We start from the raw sequence: 15,081 nt of genomic DNA, 5'->3' as shown, positions 1-15,081 counted from the left end.
GCAGCTTCCTCACCTCTCTGCCTTCACAGAATTGAAGAGAGGGCCTTACTCCAGATTAGGTTTTGGCTTAAGGTAGTATTATGACTTGTTTGATCTTATATCAAGACCACTAAAACTTTCTCCATATCAGTGAAAGCTGTTTCACTTTTTTATTTGTGTGCTCACTGGAAGTAGCAGTTTTAGTATCCTTCAAGAACTTTTCCTTTGCATTCACAACTTGGCTAAATGGTTGGTGCAAGAGGCCTAGCTTTTGGCCTACCTCGGCTTTCAACATGCCTTCCTCTTTCTAAGCTCCAATCATTTCTAGCTTTTGATTTAAAGTGAGAGATGGGTGACTTTTTTTTTCACTTGGACACATAGAAGCCATTGTAGGGTTATTGATTGGCCTAATTTCAGTTTTGTTTTGTCTCAGGGAATAGGGAGGCTGGAGGAAAGGGAGAAAGATGGAGAATAGTAGGTCAGTGGAGCAGCCAGAACACATACAGCATTTAAGTTTGCCATCTTATATGGATGTGGTTCATGGTGTCCCTAAACAATAGTAACATCAAAGATCACCAATCGCTGATTACTATAACAAATATAATAATAATGATGCAGAAATTTGAAATATTGTAAGAATTACCAAGATGTGGGGTGCTTGGGTGGCTTAGTCGGTTAGGCGTCTGCCTTTGGCTCTGATCTTGATCCCAAAGTCCTGGGATCGAGCCCCGCATCTGGCTCCCTGCTCAGTGGGGAGTCTGCACCTTCCTCTCCCTCTGCCTGCTACTCTGCCTACTTGTGCTCTCTATCTCTCTGTCAAATAAATAAATAAAATCTTTAAAAAAAATTACCAAGATGTGACACAGTGACACTAAGTGAGCAAATGCTGTTGGAAAAATGGTGCTGATAGATTTAACTGGATCAGGGTTGCCGCAAACCTTCCAATTTGCAAAAACCAAAACCACCAAAAAACACAGCATCTGTGAGTGCAATAAAATAAAGTGCAATGAAATGAGATATGCTTGTACATGCATCACTGGAAATGTAACATTCAGAAAAGAATGTGACTTGCAGGAAAGTACATGCATTTCTTTGAATTATTATGAAGAGGTTTATTTCCGTAGTCTAGAAAGGGGGTGCATTTTCTTTCAAGCCGCTGAAGTGTTAAATTCCCAGTCTTGGCCACAAGGTGGTGTAGTTGTCATTCTCAGGCCTTTGAGGAGAGAAAAATTAGTCCATGAAAACAGCAGAAAAAATTTGCTTTCTTTAAAATTGTATTATCACCTATGATGTAGAAATATATAGGAAGGAGAATACAGAAATACAACTGTGTGAAAAAAATGCTACCAAAATGTATACCTGCTGGAAAGAGGATTATGAAGTGAGATCACTAGAACTGGGCAGAAACCTACAAATCATCTTTTAGTCCCTTGATTATATAGATGGATAAATTTAAGCCTAGAGATACTTGGAGATTACTTAATATCACCCAGCAAGATAGTATAAGATCCAGGAGAAAAGAGCCTATTACTTGACTCCTTGACTCCTGGTCCAATGGTTGTTTTATATATATATATATATATATATATATATATATATATACACACACACACACACACACACACACATATACACACACTCTCATATATATTTAACACAGTGTTACATAAGTTCAGGGGTACAACATAGTGATTCAACAAGTTTGTACATTATGCTGATCTTCTGTCCTGTTACATTGCTATTACAATATCATTGACTGTTTTCCTTATGCTGTGCCTTTTATTCCCATGATTTATTCATTCCCTAACTGGAAGCCTGTATCTCCCACTTCCCTTCATCTGTTTTGCCCATCTTCCCCACATCTGACAACTATTAGTTTGTTCTGTGCATTTATAGGTCTGATTCTGCTTTTTTGTTTATTCATGTATCGTTTTTTTGGACGCCACATGAGTGAAATCATATGGTATTTGTCTTAGTCTTATTTATTTTGCTTAGGTGGACCTCTAGGTCCATCCATGTTGTCTCAGATGGCACAATCTCATCCTTTTTTTACAGTTATGTAATATTCTTCTCTGTGTGTGTATACCACATCTTCCTTATCTATTCATCCATCAATTAGTCCAGTGTTTTTATAGCACATGTGGTCACCTCTTAACCCCGCATTCTGTACCCTCCTAACTTAAATTTACTGCAGATTTAACCACTGAACTTTTGAGAATAGCTCTGTGTGTGTGTGTGTGTGTGTGTGTGTATGTGTGTGTGCGCGTGTTCCATTTTTTTCTTGTAATTGCCACGATTGTATTCATGGAGATGGTGGTGATCAAAGGAAGTGATAAAATTAGAAAGCAGCTAACACAATTCCACTAAAGCAGTTATTATGAGCTTTTACTAGAAAGATAGGTCAGGTCTGAAGGGAAGATGCATATAAAGGTAGAAAGAAAACGGAAGAAACTGAGTTGAAATAAAATCTTAAGTTTTTAGAGTAAATCTGTAATTTGTTTATCTTCAGAATTGAAGACAATAGTCATTTTTCTCCTCCTGGAAATTTTTTCTGGTTCTTTACTTTTATTATTTTTCTTCCCTATTTTCCTTTCTTTTCTTTCTTTTTTTTTTGGTGGGGAGTAAGGCTGGTGGATAGGAAAAGCCTGATATTTTTATAGATGAGAGAGAGAAAATATGAAAGCATAAAAGAGAATGGATAGAAATGAGAATAAACTGCCCTCTGGCTTTTAGACTATTGTAATGAACCACAAAGAAAGGCTCTTTGCCACCAGGAATAGAGATTTTTCTCTTCAGCAAATCGTCAACTTTTGGCCAGTTAGAGAGTTGAGACATTTTATTTCTTTTCATAGCAGCTCTGTGAAGACAGAAAGGCAGATACCATTTTCATCTTCAGTGGGAAAATAAAGTGACAAGATAAGGATAATTTATTTAAAGTTATCTAATTAATCATAAATTTGAGGATAAATTCTAGTTTATTCCAGTGTTATTTCTACTAATTGCTGCACTTTAATTAAAATGACATGTAGTCGATTTTATTTCCTTTTGTTGTTCAATATAGAAAATACAGGCACCTTTATTGGAAACACCTGAAACTCATTATTGGAAATTTGATTCTAAAGCAGCTCCTTCACAAAATATATCTCGAAACTTCACATCAGCTGACCATGGTAAATCCAAAGATAAAAGAGACTATTTGTGGACATCTGCCAAAAGTACTTTATCAACACCATTACCAAAGGTTGGTTGCTAAAATTTCTAAGAAGGTTATAATTTTTTTAGTTAAAAAAAAGAAGGTTCTGGTATCATATACCATATATCTGATATCACACATATAAATATAAAACCAATTCAATTTTTGTGATACCAGCATGAAATAGTGTTTTGTTTTGTTTTTGTTTTTTAATATCACTGTCCACAACTTAATGACATTTTGGGCAGATTCCATAACTTTGTCACTCACCTGATGGCATTCCCTGATGTGGGAAATCTGATTCTGACTTAACATTTTTCAGTATCACCCCAGTTACTTCCTTTTGCTGTTTATTTTGTATCATCTTGTTGCTAGAGTCCTGTACTTAGTCAGCCCTCGGTGGATCAGGTGAATGCCACCAACAAGATGGGTCAATTACTAGCTATTTTCACATGTTCATTTAATCCATGGGGCATTCATTCAACATTTCCATGCTAAACAGCAGTATGGAATGCTACATTTCTGACCTCCCACCATCCATCTCTCTCTAATTTCTTTTTACTCTAAACTATCCAGGCAGACACAAAGATAAAATTTCTTCCTAAATTTATATCTAGTGAGGGAATGAGATGCCAATCCTTCTTGAAGGCACCCCTATTTTTTGTTAGGCTGCTGTTAAGAGTTGTCTCCTCACCTGCCTTGGAAATTGAAAGGAAAAATATTTTGACCTCTCTCTGTCCCTCTCAGCTGAAATTTGATGCCTTTCCCTTCCAATTTCCTTAAAATAACTGGGAAGAAAGGAGGTGTTTGGTGATTGTAGGGCCAGTTTAACCACTTTTTAATAAGCCCTAGAGAAGGATCTGGCTTTAATCATAGGTTGCTTTCTTTAGAATATGGGTTACTAACATTTTTTTTCTGCAGCTTTGTGCCCTGGTTGGCAATTCCAGAGCAAAAGGAAGAGTCTCTCTCACATCCTGTTATATATACAATATTATCCACACTGTGGAAATTATGAAAATTAGTAAACTACATAACTTAGAGAGGCTTTGACATAAAATTTTGTTGTATTTATATTATTCAGAATATGAAGTGATCTTTGTATAGAATGACCTTACTTAAAAAAAACTTTATATTGAAATATATGCAAGAAAAATGCACAGATCTTAATTATGCAACTTGATGATTCTTTACAAACTGAACATGACTTTATAACCAGCATTCAGATTAAAGCACAGAATGTTACTATCACCTTGCCTCCCTTTTTGTCACTGGCTTCTCCCCCAAGGCCAGATACTGTTCCAACTCTAATATTAGATGTACCTGTTTTTGTATTTTCTCTTTTCCCTGTTTTTGAATTTTCTATAAATAGAATCATTATTTTTGTTTTGACTTTTTTTACTTAATATGTTTGTGGGACTCATCCATATTGTAGCTTGAAGTTGTAGATTTTCTGTTTATATTTCTATATAGTATCCCATTGTGTGATGTACCATAGTTTATCTATTGTATTGTTAGTGGACTTTGGGTAGTTTCCAGACTGAGCTTTTATGCATAGTCTTGCTATAAAAATTCTGGTATTTGACCTGTATGCATTTTGGTTGGGTATGTCTTTAGGAATGAAATTGCTGGGTTATAGGGTTGTGTATAATATGTTCCATTTTAATAGATACTGCCTGAGCTGTTTTTTTTTTACTGTGATATAAAACATGTGGTTGGTTTTTTTTTTTTTTCCCATGCCAGTTCTCTGATTCTCCAGACACCAACTAGTTGTCCTACAACTTGATTAAATTCTGACACTACCTGGAGTTAATGTAGACCCTACACGTTAAGGGTTCAGTCCCACAAGACTGCTTCCACTTCAGACACTAGTTACAATCCTGGTTTGCCCCTTGTACTACTGACCAACCGGCTCTGTCCCATAACCCCCCTCCTTAGGTCTGCTAATTTGCTAGAATGATTCTCAGAACTCAGGAGATTCCTTTACTTACTATTACCAGTTTATTATAAAGGATACAACTCAAGAACAGCCAAATGGAAAAGATGAATAGGGCAAGGTGTGAGGGAGGGGGTATAGAACTTCCATGCCCTCTTTGGGAGTACTACCCTTCCAGTACCTCTGTGTATTTGCCAACATGGAAATTCTCAGAACCCCATCATTTAGGGGTTTTTATGGAGGTTTCATCACCTGGCATGACTGGTTAAATCATTGGCCATTGGTATTTAACTCAATCTCCAAACCCTCTCCCCTCCCAGGAGGTCAAAGGGTGTAGCTGAAAGGTTATAAACTTCTAATCAAGCCTTGGTTTTTCTGGTGACTAGCCAGCATCCTGAAGTTATCTAGGAGCCCTTTACTGCCAGTTATTTCATTAGCATTAACTCTGGTCCAGTTGAAAGGAGCTTATTTTGAATAACAGAAGACTCCTATCACAAAGACCGAATATTGTACCAAAAGATGCCCTGATCACCCCTATTACTTGGGAAATTACATGGGTTTTAGAAGTTCTGTGTCAGGAACCAGGGACAAAGACTAAATATATATTTCTTATTGTATCACACTGCCAGTCATGTTTTTCAAAAAAATCATTACATCAATTTTACATCCTAGCTGGCAGTGAATGAGAGTTCTAGTTGCTCCACAGCCTTGCCATCACATTTTTTTTTAATCTTTTTGATTTTAGCCATTCTCATGGATGTGGTGACCTTACTTTTTTAAAAAGAACTTTTTTTTACCATAATTTTCGATTTATAGAAAAGTTGCAAAGGTAGTATGAGAATTCCTTTATATCTATCACCCAATTTTCCACATTGTTAACATCTTACATTACCATGTACATTTGTCAAAACTAGGAAACATACATTGGTACATTACTTTTAACTTTAGATTTTATTTTATTTTTTCCATTAATGTCAGAGCTTTTCAAAGCCCCTGTGGATGTCTCATTTCCTACCTGTTCTTTTGAAGTTTTTGATTAGTCTGTCATTTGCCCTGTTAAAATTATTGCCTCATGGAGCTACAAAGTTAAAACACTTGCCTCGAATTGTTTTGACAAATTCTATGCTGTACTTCACACCAAGGAGAAACTTTTTGTACTGAATGAGCTCTAAGTCAGGTTAAATACAGACAGCCTTGTAAGTGAGGTCTTTCAGAGAACCAAAAGACAGTTAAAATAATGACAACTTTTTGGGAATAAAACTTTGAAAGAGCTCTCAATTCTGTTCTGCTCTATCTAGTGGCTCTCAAGCTGGACCAAGAGTGTGGGATGTTATTTTTTTAAGGGTAACATAGAACACGGGGCTGGGATAAAGAAAAGTTAAAACATCACAAAGCTTGCTGTTCTTACAGAGGTTCAGCCATTAAAAAAAAATAAGCACTACAGTTTGTGGCAAGTTTTTGGTTAATTTCCAAAGTTCTGAAAAAGCTGACTTTGACCATTTTACTAGTATTTTTGCTTTATGTAAGAGCAAATTTTTGGAATACCTTATTCTGCCATTTTTGCTGATGTCACTGCCCTAAATTTTTAAAGATACTTTAAAAAAATTATAAAACTTACAGGGTAATATGGAATACTAAACATTGACTAATGTGAATTGCTTTATGAACAAAGTATAAGCATACCTAATTTCTCATAAATCCGTAAGGATTTTTGTAGAAAGAGCAAAGCTCATTCAGTTCTTTGGTCTTAATTATTGTTAGAAAAATCAAAGTCCCTCTTTTCTTAAGATTGTTGACTGCTGATGCTGGGGAGTCTGTCTCCCCACCTCTCTCCTGCCATTATTTTATTCAGTAAGTAGAAGGGAAGGGCAAAGAAAAAGTCCACTATTATAAATTGTTTGAAGAAAGTAGGAAATTTTAGTATCAAAAATATCTGAATGAAATTCTTATAAAAAGTCTCTACATCCCACTAATAATAGAGAGTTATTGATTACTGAAGATTCAACTTGCATTTATTAATAATATAGGGTTTTTTGATGGGATAATATATTGTTTTTCTTTTTGGATAGGCATATACTGTGAAGACACCAACGAAACTAAAAATTCAGCAAAGAGAAAGCAAGAATGTACCCATGGAAGAAAGTAATAAAAAGAGAAAAATGGTCTTTGAGTTTGATATTAATTCGGATAGCTCAGAAACGACTGATCTTTTGGTAAAAATACTACAAATCAGTATTTATTACTTGTTTACATTATTTATTATTTTTACACATCATTTTTTAATGTATATGTATAATATATACACATAGTACTTACCATTGCAATATGAAAATATAGAACTCTATATAACACAGAACCCTATGCTTTTGCAGCATTTTGGAGAAGTAGGGTTTAAATAATCTAACTTCCGAAAACATGGCATTTTGAAATACTTGATGTAACATAGTTGGCACATGAGATGATTAAACCATCTTGTTTTTCAGCAGAGTGTTATAAAGGAGTTTTTACCACATACTCTTTCTTTTTTCGTTTTTTTTCTTTTTCTTTTTCTCTTTCCTCTTTTCTCTCCTCTCTCTCTTTCTTTCTTTCTTTTCTTTTTTCTTTCCTTCCTTCCTTCCTTCCTTCAATAAAGGTTAAGTGAATCTTGCTATGGCCAAATTTGTTATTTAAGGACCCTCTTGATTTTATGTATTATACATGTTCCTTATTTTATATATTGGTTGAAATCTGTATCAAGGTATTGGTTGACAAGTATAATATTTTTATCATTCTTAAAGAGTTAATGTATTAAAGATGAGTTGTTTAAGGAAGATACTATCCCTAGCAGTTTGTATTACTAATTATTCCCTGCCATGAGTGTATCCACACATACCAGTATTTTCTAAAGTAATAATATTGATTGAGAATAATTAAATTTAGATTCATTTAATTTAAAAACAAACCTCATCACACAAAATGAACAATATACCAAAGATTCTTAATTACAAAATTCCAGTTAAAGGCACTAGTTTGTTTCATTATTGCCACTTGTAACTTTTGAGATCCTTCAAGCTTTTTTACTGCTTTGGGACCCTCTATTTTCTTTCTTTTTTTTTTTTTTACCATTTAAAAAAATTTTTTTATTGTTATGTTAATCACCATATTACATCATTTGTTTTGGTGTAGTGTTCCATGATTCATTGTTTGTTCATAACACCCAGTGCTCCATGCAGAATGTGCCCTCTTTAATACCCATCACCAGGCTAACCCATCCCCCTACCCTCCTCCCCTCTAGAAACCTCAGTTTGTTTTTCAGAGTCCATCATCTCTCCTGGTTCATCTCCCCCTCTGACTTACTCCCCTTCATTCTTCCTCTCCTGCTATCTTCTTCTTTTTCTTTTTTCTTAAAATATGTTGCATTATTTGTTTCAGAAGTACAGATCTGTGATTCAACAGTCTTACACAATTCACAGTGCTCACCGTAGCACATACCCTCCCCAATGTCTATCACCCAGCCACCCCATCCCTCCCACCCCCGACCACTCCAGCAACCCTCAGTTTGTTCCTGAGATTAAGAATTCCTCATATGAGTGAGGGACCCTCTATTTTCATTTGTTCTGGAATAATGAGGAGCTGAAGTCTTAAAAGTCTAATTATTGAAGTTAACTTATAGAGTCCCTACCTAAGTATCTCTTTGTTTTATAGATGATGATTAACATTTTAATGATTAAAACTCTGAACCAAACACTGTTGCAAAGACTATATAGATTATTTTTTAGAACAATCTCATATTAGAAGTATATACAATGTTGCTATTTTCATTTTACAGATGAGAAAACTGAGTCACACAGGTATCTTGCCCAAGATCACATAGCTAGTAAGGCATGGAGAAAAATTGGAACACAGTTTAGTTCCATAGCCTATGTAAGTCATTATACATAATAACTGCCAGCTCAAACTGAAGTCCAGATATATAAAAATGTAAGGAGAATTAGTAGGAAGACTATGAGCTCTGGAATTAGACAGTCCAGGGTTGGAATCCATACTATTTTTCTAGCAGTGTGAATTTAGGCCAGTTTCTTAGCTGAGATTCAGAATGATTCATGATTTCATTTTTAAAAGGAGCATCACAACTTTGTAACACAGTAAACATGCTACAGTATTATGTAAGTATGCACAATTATTTATACTTGCCTAAAAAGACACTTGACAGTCCATTTATTTGGTTATAGTTATCACTTGAAGTTACTATTTTTGTAATTTTCTTATTGTTGCATTTAAATTTTGGTGAACATTCAAATAATTTTAAAAAGTTAGATTTAAAAATGGATTGTCTAGAGTGACCTTAGAGAAGATGGGGGAGTAAGAAATACCACAAATTTATTTCTCTACCAAGACAGTAATTGTACTTGCAGAAACTGTCTGCAGTAACTATTTTGGAACTCTGGAGACTATTTGAATGCTTGCAACTTCAGTTAATTTTGGTCAATTTCAGCCTTAAGAATGGTAGTGACTACCTGTCATCCAATCCATAGTCCTGTGGCAGGCAGCCCTGCTCATGTCTTGCTGTAGCCAGGGTGAGCAATACGGACTTTTTCTCTGAGTATCAAGATTCAGTGTTCTGTATTATCATTGCTGCTTCTCATCACTGTGCAGGCACAGAAACTGGCTGCCACTAGTTCAACCCTCACTGGCAGAAAGTGTCTTACAGAGGATTTAAATGAATTGTACCTGGTTTTCTTTTTTTCTTTTTCACTTTTCTTCTTTGGAGGATCAGACATTTTAAGAACTAGGACATCAAGAGCAATCACATTTCTGGGATATTTAAAAGCACTGCACATGCTCATGGAAAGACAGGCTCACAAAAAACCTGAGAGGATCTCAAATTTTTAACCCAGGCTAATCCTGGCACAGAAACTTGTACAACATAAAGCAAAACAAAACTAACTCACTACAGCAAACCCTGGGGAAAGGGAAGAATCTGATTTGCAGACATTCAGTTATAAGATTCACATGTCTGTTTCTTTTTTAAAAATTTTATTTATTCATTTGACAGAGAAAGAGAGTATGGGCAGGAGGGGGTAGGAGGCAGAGGGTGAAAGCAGAAGCACACTCCCTGCTGAGCAGGGAGCCTGATGTGGGGCTTGATTCCAGGACCCTGAGATTGGAGCTGAAATCAAGAATCAGATGCCTAACTGAGCCACCTAGGTGTCCTGAAATTAACACACTTTTTTTTAATTTGTATTTTTTTAAATTTTTTTATTGTTATGTTAATCACCATATATTACATAATTTGTTTTGGTGTACTGTTCCATGATTCATTGTTTGTTCATAACACCCAGTGCTCCATGCAGAATGTGCCCTCCTCAATACCCATCACCAGGCTAACCCATCCCCCCACCCTCCTCCCCTCCAGAAACCTCAGTTTGTTTTTCAGAGTCCATCATCTCTCCTGGTTCGTCTCCCCCTCTGACTTACTCCCCTTCATTCTTCCTCTCCTGCTATCTTCTTCTTTTTCTTTTTTCTTAAAATATGTTGCGTTATTTGTTTCAGAAGTACAGATCTGTGATTCAACAATCAACCAGTAGATCAAAGAAGAAATCACAAGACTTTAGATAGAAATTAAGAAATTAGAAATTAAGACTTAGATATGAGTAAAAATGAAAACACAATATACCAAAACTTATGTGTTACAGCAAAATCTCAGAGGGAAATGTATAGCCCCAAATTCCTACGTTAAAAAAGAAAGATCTCAAATCAATAATGTTACACTTTATGGAACTAGAAAAAGAAGACCAAACTAAACCCAAAGCTAGCAGGAGGAAGGAAATAATGAGATTCAAAGGGAGATAAACAAATTAGAGAATAGAAAACAATAAAATCAGTGAAACCAAAATTTATTTGAAAAGATTAAAAAAATTGACAAATCTTTAAGAAGAAGATGTGAATAACTAGAATCAGAAATGGAAAGTGGGTACATTATTACTAATTATTTAGAGATAAAAAGAAAATACTGTGAATATATGCTAACAAATTTTATAACTTAGAAGAAACGGGCAAATGGGTAAAAATCCCTGAAACACACAAATTAAACTGATTCAAGAAGAAATATAAAACCTCAACAGGCCTATTGTCAGTAAAGAATTTGACTTAGTCATCAAAAACCTCTCAAAGAAAAGTCCTGGACCAGATGGCTTCATTGATAGATTGTATCAAACATTTGAGGACCTAACCTTCTCAGACTTCAAAAAGTTGGAGAACTTTTTTTTTTTTAAAGATTTTTATTTATTTGACAGAGAAAGACACAGCGAGAGAGAGAACACAAGCAGGGGGAGTGGGAGAGGGAGAAGCAGGCTTCTGCTGAGCAGGGAGCCCGATACGGGGTTCGATCCCAGGACCCTGGGTTCATGACCTGAGCCGAAGGCAGACGCTTAATGACTCAGCCACCCAGGCGCCCCGAGAGAACTCTTGATAACTCATTTTATGAGGCCAGCACTACCTTGATACCAAAGTAAGATAAAGACATTACTAGAAAAGAAAATTAAAGACCATTATCCTTTATGAACGTCAGTGTAAAAATCCTCAACAAAATATCAGCAAGTCAAATTCCACATCATATTAAAAGTGCTATTCACCATGACTAAGTGGGATTTATCCCAAGAAATTTCAGGGTGGTTCAATATAAGAAAATCAATGTAATGTGTCACCATTAATAGAATGAAGGGGGAAAAAAATCCCATATGATCATCTCAATTAGTACAGAAAAAGCATTTGACAAAATCCAACATTTTTCATGATAGAAACTCAAAAAACTAGGAATAGAGGAACAATTCCTCAGCATGATAAAAAACATACTTATGAAAACTTGCAGCTAAATCATACTCAATTGTGAAAGACTGAAAACTTACCCCTTAAGAACCAGACAAGGATGTCCACTTTGACCACTTCTAGTCAGCATTGTACTGGAAGTTCTAGCCAGAGCTATTAGGCTATTAGACAAAAAACAAAGGGAGAGAAAAAGAAAGCAGACATACAAATGAGAATGAGGTAAAACTATTTGCAGATGCCATAATCCTATCCAGTGAAAATCACAAAGACTCCACAAGAAGGCTAGTAGAGCTAATAAATGAATTCAGCAATGTGGAGGGGTAAAAGAACACATGACATTGATTATGTTTTTATACACCAGCAATGATTAATCCAAAAGGAAATTAAGGAAAATTAAGAAGACAATCCATATATAATATCGTCTAAACAAATAGAATATTTAGGAACAAACCCAACCAAGAAGGTGAAATATTGAAATACAATGAAAACTACAAAACATTGCTGAAGGAAATTAAAGAAGACCTAAAGAATTAGGAAAAAATTCTGTGTTTATGGATGTTAAGTCTTTAACATGTTAAGATGTCCTATATGCTGGCTAATTGAACATAATTTTAAAAATGTCAGTACTACCCAAAGCAGTCCACAAATTCAGTGCAGTCTCTATCAAAATTCCAACAGCTTTTTGGCAGAAATGGAAAATCTGATACTAAAATTCATATAGAATTGCAAGGGTCCCCAAATAGCTAAAACACTTTTGGAAAAGAAGGGTAATGTTGGAGGACTCATAGTTCTTGACCTTGAAACTTCCTACAAAGCTAGTAATTTAAACAGATTAGTACTAGGATAAAGGCAGATATATAGACCAATGGAATAAAGGAACCCAGAAATAAATTCTCACATATATAGTCAGTTGATTTTTGACAAGAGTGCCAAGGCCATTCAGTGGGGGAAAGGACATTTTTTTTTCCAGCTAATGGTGTTAGAACTGGATATTGGTTATCCACATGCAAAAGAATGAAGTTGGACTCTATAACATATACAAAAATTGACTCAAAATGGATCAAAAACCAAAACTTAAGGGTAGAACTATGAAACTCTCAGAAAATATTGGGGAAATTTTCATGACCTCGAATTTAGCAAGAGCCTCATGGATATGACACCAAAAGCACAGGCAAGAAAAGAGAAAACTGATAAATTTGACTTCAAATTTAAGACTTTTTGTGTATCAAAGGACACCATTAAGAAAGTCAGAAGACAAGCTAAAGAATAGCAGAAAATATTTTCAAATCATATATCTGAAAAGGGATAAATGTATGGAATACATAAAGAACTCCCATAACTCAACAACAAAAACCATACAACCTGATTTAAAAATGGGCAAAGGACTTGAATAGACATTTCTCCAAAGAGGATATACAAATGGCCAATAAGCACATGAAAAGATGATTGTTGCAGAGTTTATAAGGACGGATATGGTTTTGTTTTAAATTGGGTTATTTTTATATGGGCAGTCATTAATGAATAATCAGTGTGCACTGAATAAAATTTTAATGATAGTTTACGAGATTTTAAAATAATTTTTCTTCTTAAAGCTGGTCAGTTGAGACATAGTGGTTCAGAGTGTATTTGAAAAGGCAGCTTTTTATGACTTACTGAATTCTGCTAAAATCTTAGAGTTCATGAAAATCTGTTTGAATATTTTTATTCATGAGACCTCTGTAAATGTGACATTAGTGAGCGGGAAAGGAATATAAACTGATTGCTTACCATACTAAATATGTGTAGCATATTCATTAAGAAAGTGGATTTCTAGAGCCAGCCTATCTGGATTTGAATCCTGGCTCCACCTCTTAACTAGCTATGTAATCTTAGGCAAAGTACTTAACATTTCTTGTCTCAGTTCTTCACCTTTAAAATGGGGATAATAATGGTATACCTAATTTATTAAAATTATTGTGAGGATTAAAACTAATTAAAATATGCAAAGTGCTTAAAACAGCACCTAATATAAAGAAAGTACTAAATAAGTGTTAGCTATTATTACTTGGGGGAATTACAATACCCATAAATTCATAGTTGATAACAATTTTTATAGGATTATATATGATTATAAGGCGAAAGTGTGAGTTTGAGTAGATAGGTGGAGTGAAAGTGGAAGGAAAAGTAGTAGTATAAAGACTGAAACTGAAGTAGAAGTAGAAAAGTGCTATTCATATACATGTTGTATTTTATATAATACAGTATAGTTATTAGTATTTCATATAATACAATATAGTTATTAGTATTTCATATAATACAATATAGTTAATAGAATATAAATCTATGTCCTTGTTTGGAAGATTGAGTATTTTGTTATTGTCTTCAGTTTTTCTTCTTTTTTTCTCTTCTTTCTCTTCTCCCTTCTTTTACCTCCTTTCTTCCTCCCTTTCCTTCCTTGTCTTCTCCTCTCTGTGATATGTAGACAAAATTTTAATATTAGTGATGACAGACCCCAAATTATAATTTTGTATTTTTCTTTTAAGAGCATGGTTTCAGAAGAAGAGACATTGAAAAAATTATACAAGAATAATAATCCAACAACTTCTCATCTTTGTGTCAGAACACCAAAACAGGTAGTTTATTTTTTTTAAAGTGGTTTTAAATTTTTACTTCAGAAAGCAAATTTCAAAAGCTGGACTTTATCTTTTTAAATTAAACATATTTTGATTTGATTTGATTTTGTATTCAGACCCCTTCATCTCTAACAACCCCTGGATCTACGCTGAAGTTTGGAGCTATGAGGAAAATGCGGGAAGATCGTTGGGCTGTAATCGCTAAAATGGATAGGAAAAAAAAACTAAAGGATGCAGAAAAGCTATTTGTTTAATTTCAGAAAATCAATGTGATTAAGGAGCCTAATAATATCAAATTTATAGTCAATTTAAAAATGTTTTATTTTCTGAAGAGCCAAACATTTTCTGACATTGAGACTTTTTATATTTACATAATTTGTTTTTTATGATTTTTATGTTTTGGCCTAAATTACCACGTTACCTGAAAACTTGTAATTCTATTACAATAATAAGATGATTATGTTTTGTTTTTACCTTTTGTATTCATGAAAACTGTTTTGGCTAATTTTTCAAATTTGTAAAGTTATTCACTGACTGCTAGGAACCCATGAGATTTA

At 34.5% G+C, this 15,081-nt stretch overlaps 1 protein-coding gene across 3 annotated transcripts in view; it reads left to right on the top strand.

The window, feature by feature from the left end:
- SYCP1 (synaptonemal complex protein 1) overlaps window positions 1-14,778 on the top strand; it is a 129,066-nt gene extending 114,288 nt beyond the window's left edge. For all 3 annotated transcript variants that reach the window (XM_028102103.2, XM_028102102.2, XM_088022917.1), the window contains 4 exons: window positions 3,041-3,220; window positions 7,175-7,318; window positions 14,435-14,524; window positions 14,641-14,778. In XM_028102103.2, the coding sequence (XP_027957904.1) occupies window positions 3,041-3,220; window positions 7,175-7,318; window positions 14,435-14,524; window positions 14,641-14,778 (552 nt within the window). The remainder of the gene's footprint in view (window positions 1-3,040; window positions 3,221-7,174; window positions 7,319-14,434; window positions 14,525-14,640) is intronic.
- Window positions 14,779-15,081: the final 303 nt, after the last annotated feature.

This window comes from Eumetopias jubatus, unplaced genomic scaffold, assembly GCF_037043125.1.
Source record: "Eumetopias jubatus isolate StellerSeaLion01/CBP00866 unplaced genomic scaffold, mEumJub1_p1.0 scaffold_4, whole genome shotgun sequence".
Lineage (NCBI taxonomy): Eukaryota > Metazoa > Chordata > Mammalia > Carnivora > Otariidae > Eumetopias > Eumetopias jubatus.
The sequence above is the reverse complement of the archived record's forward strand: the minus strand, read 5'-3'. Positions and strand labels throughout refer to the sequence as shown.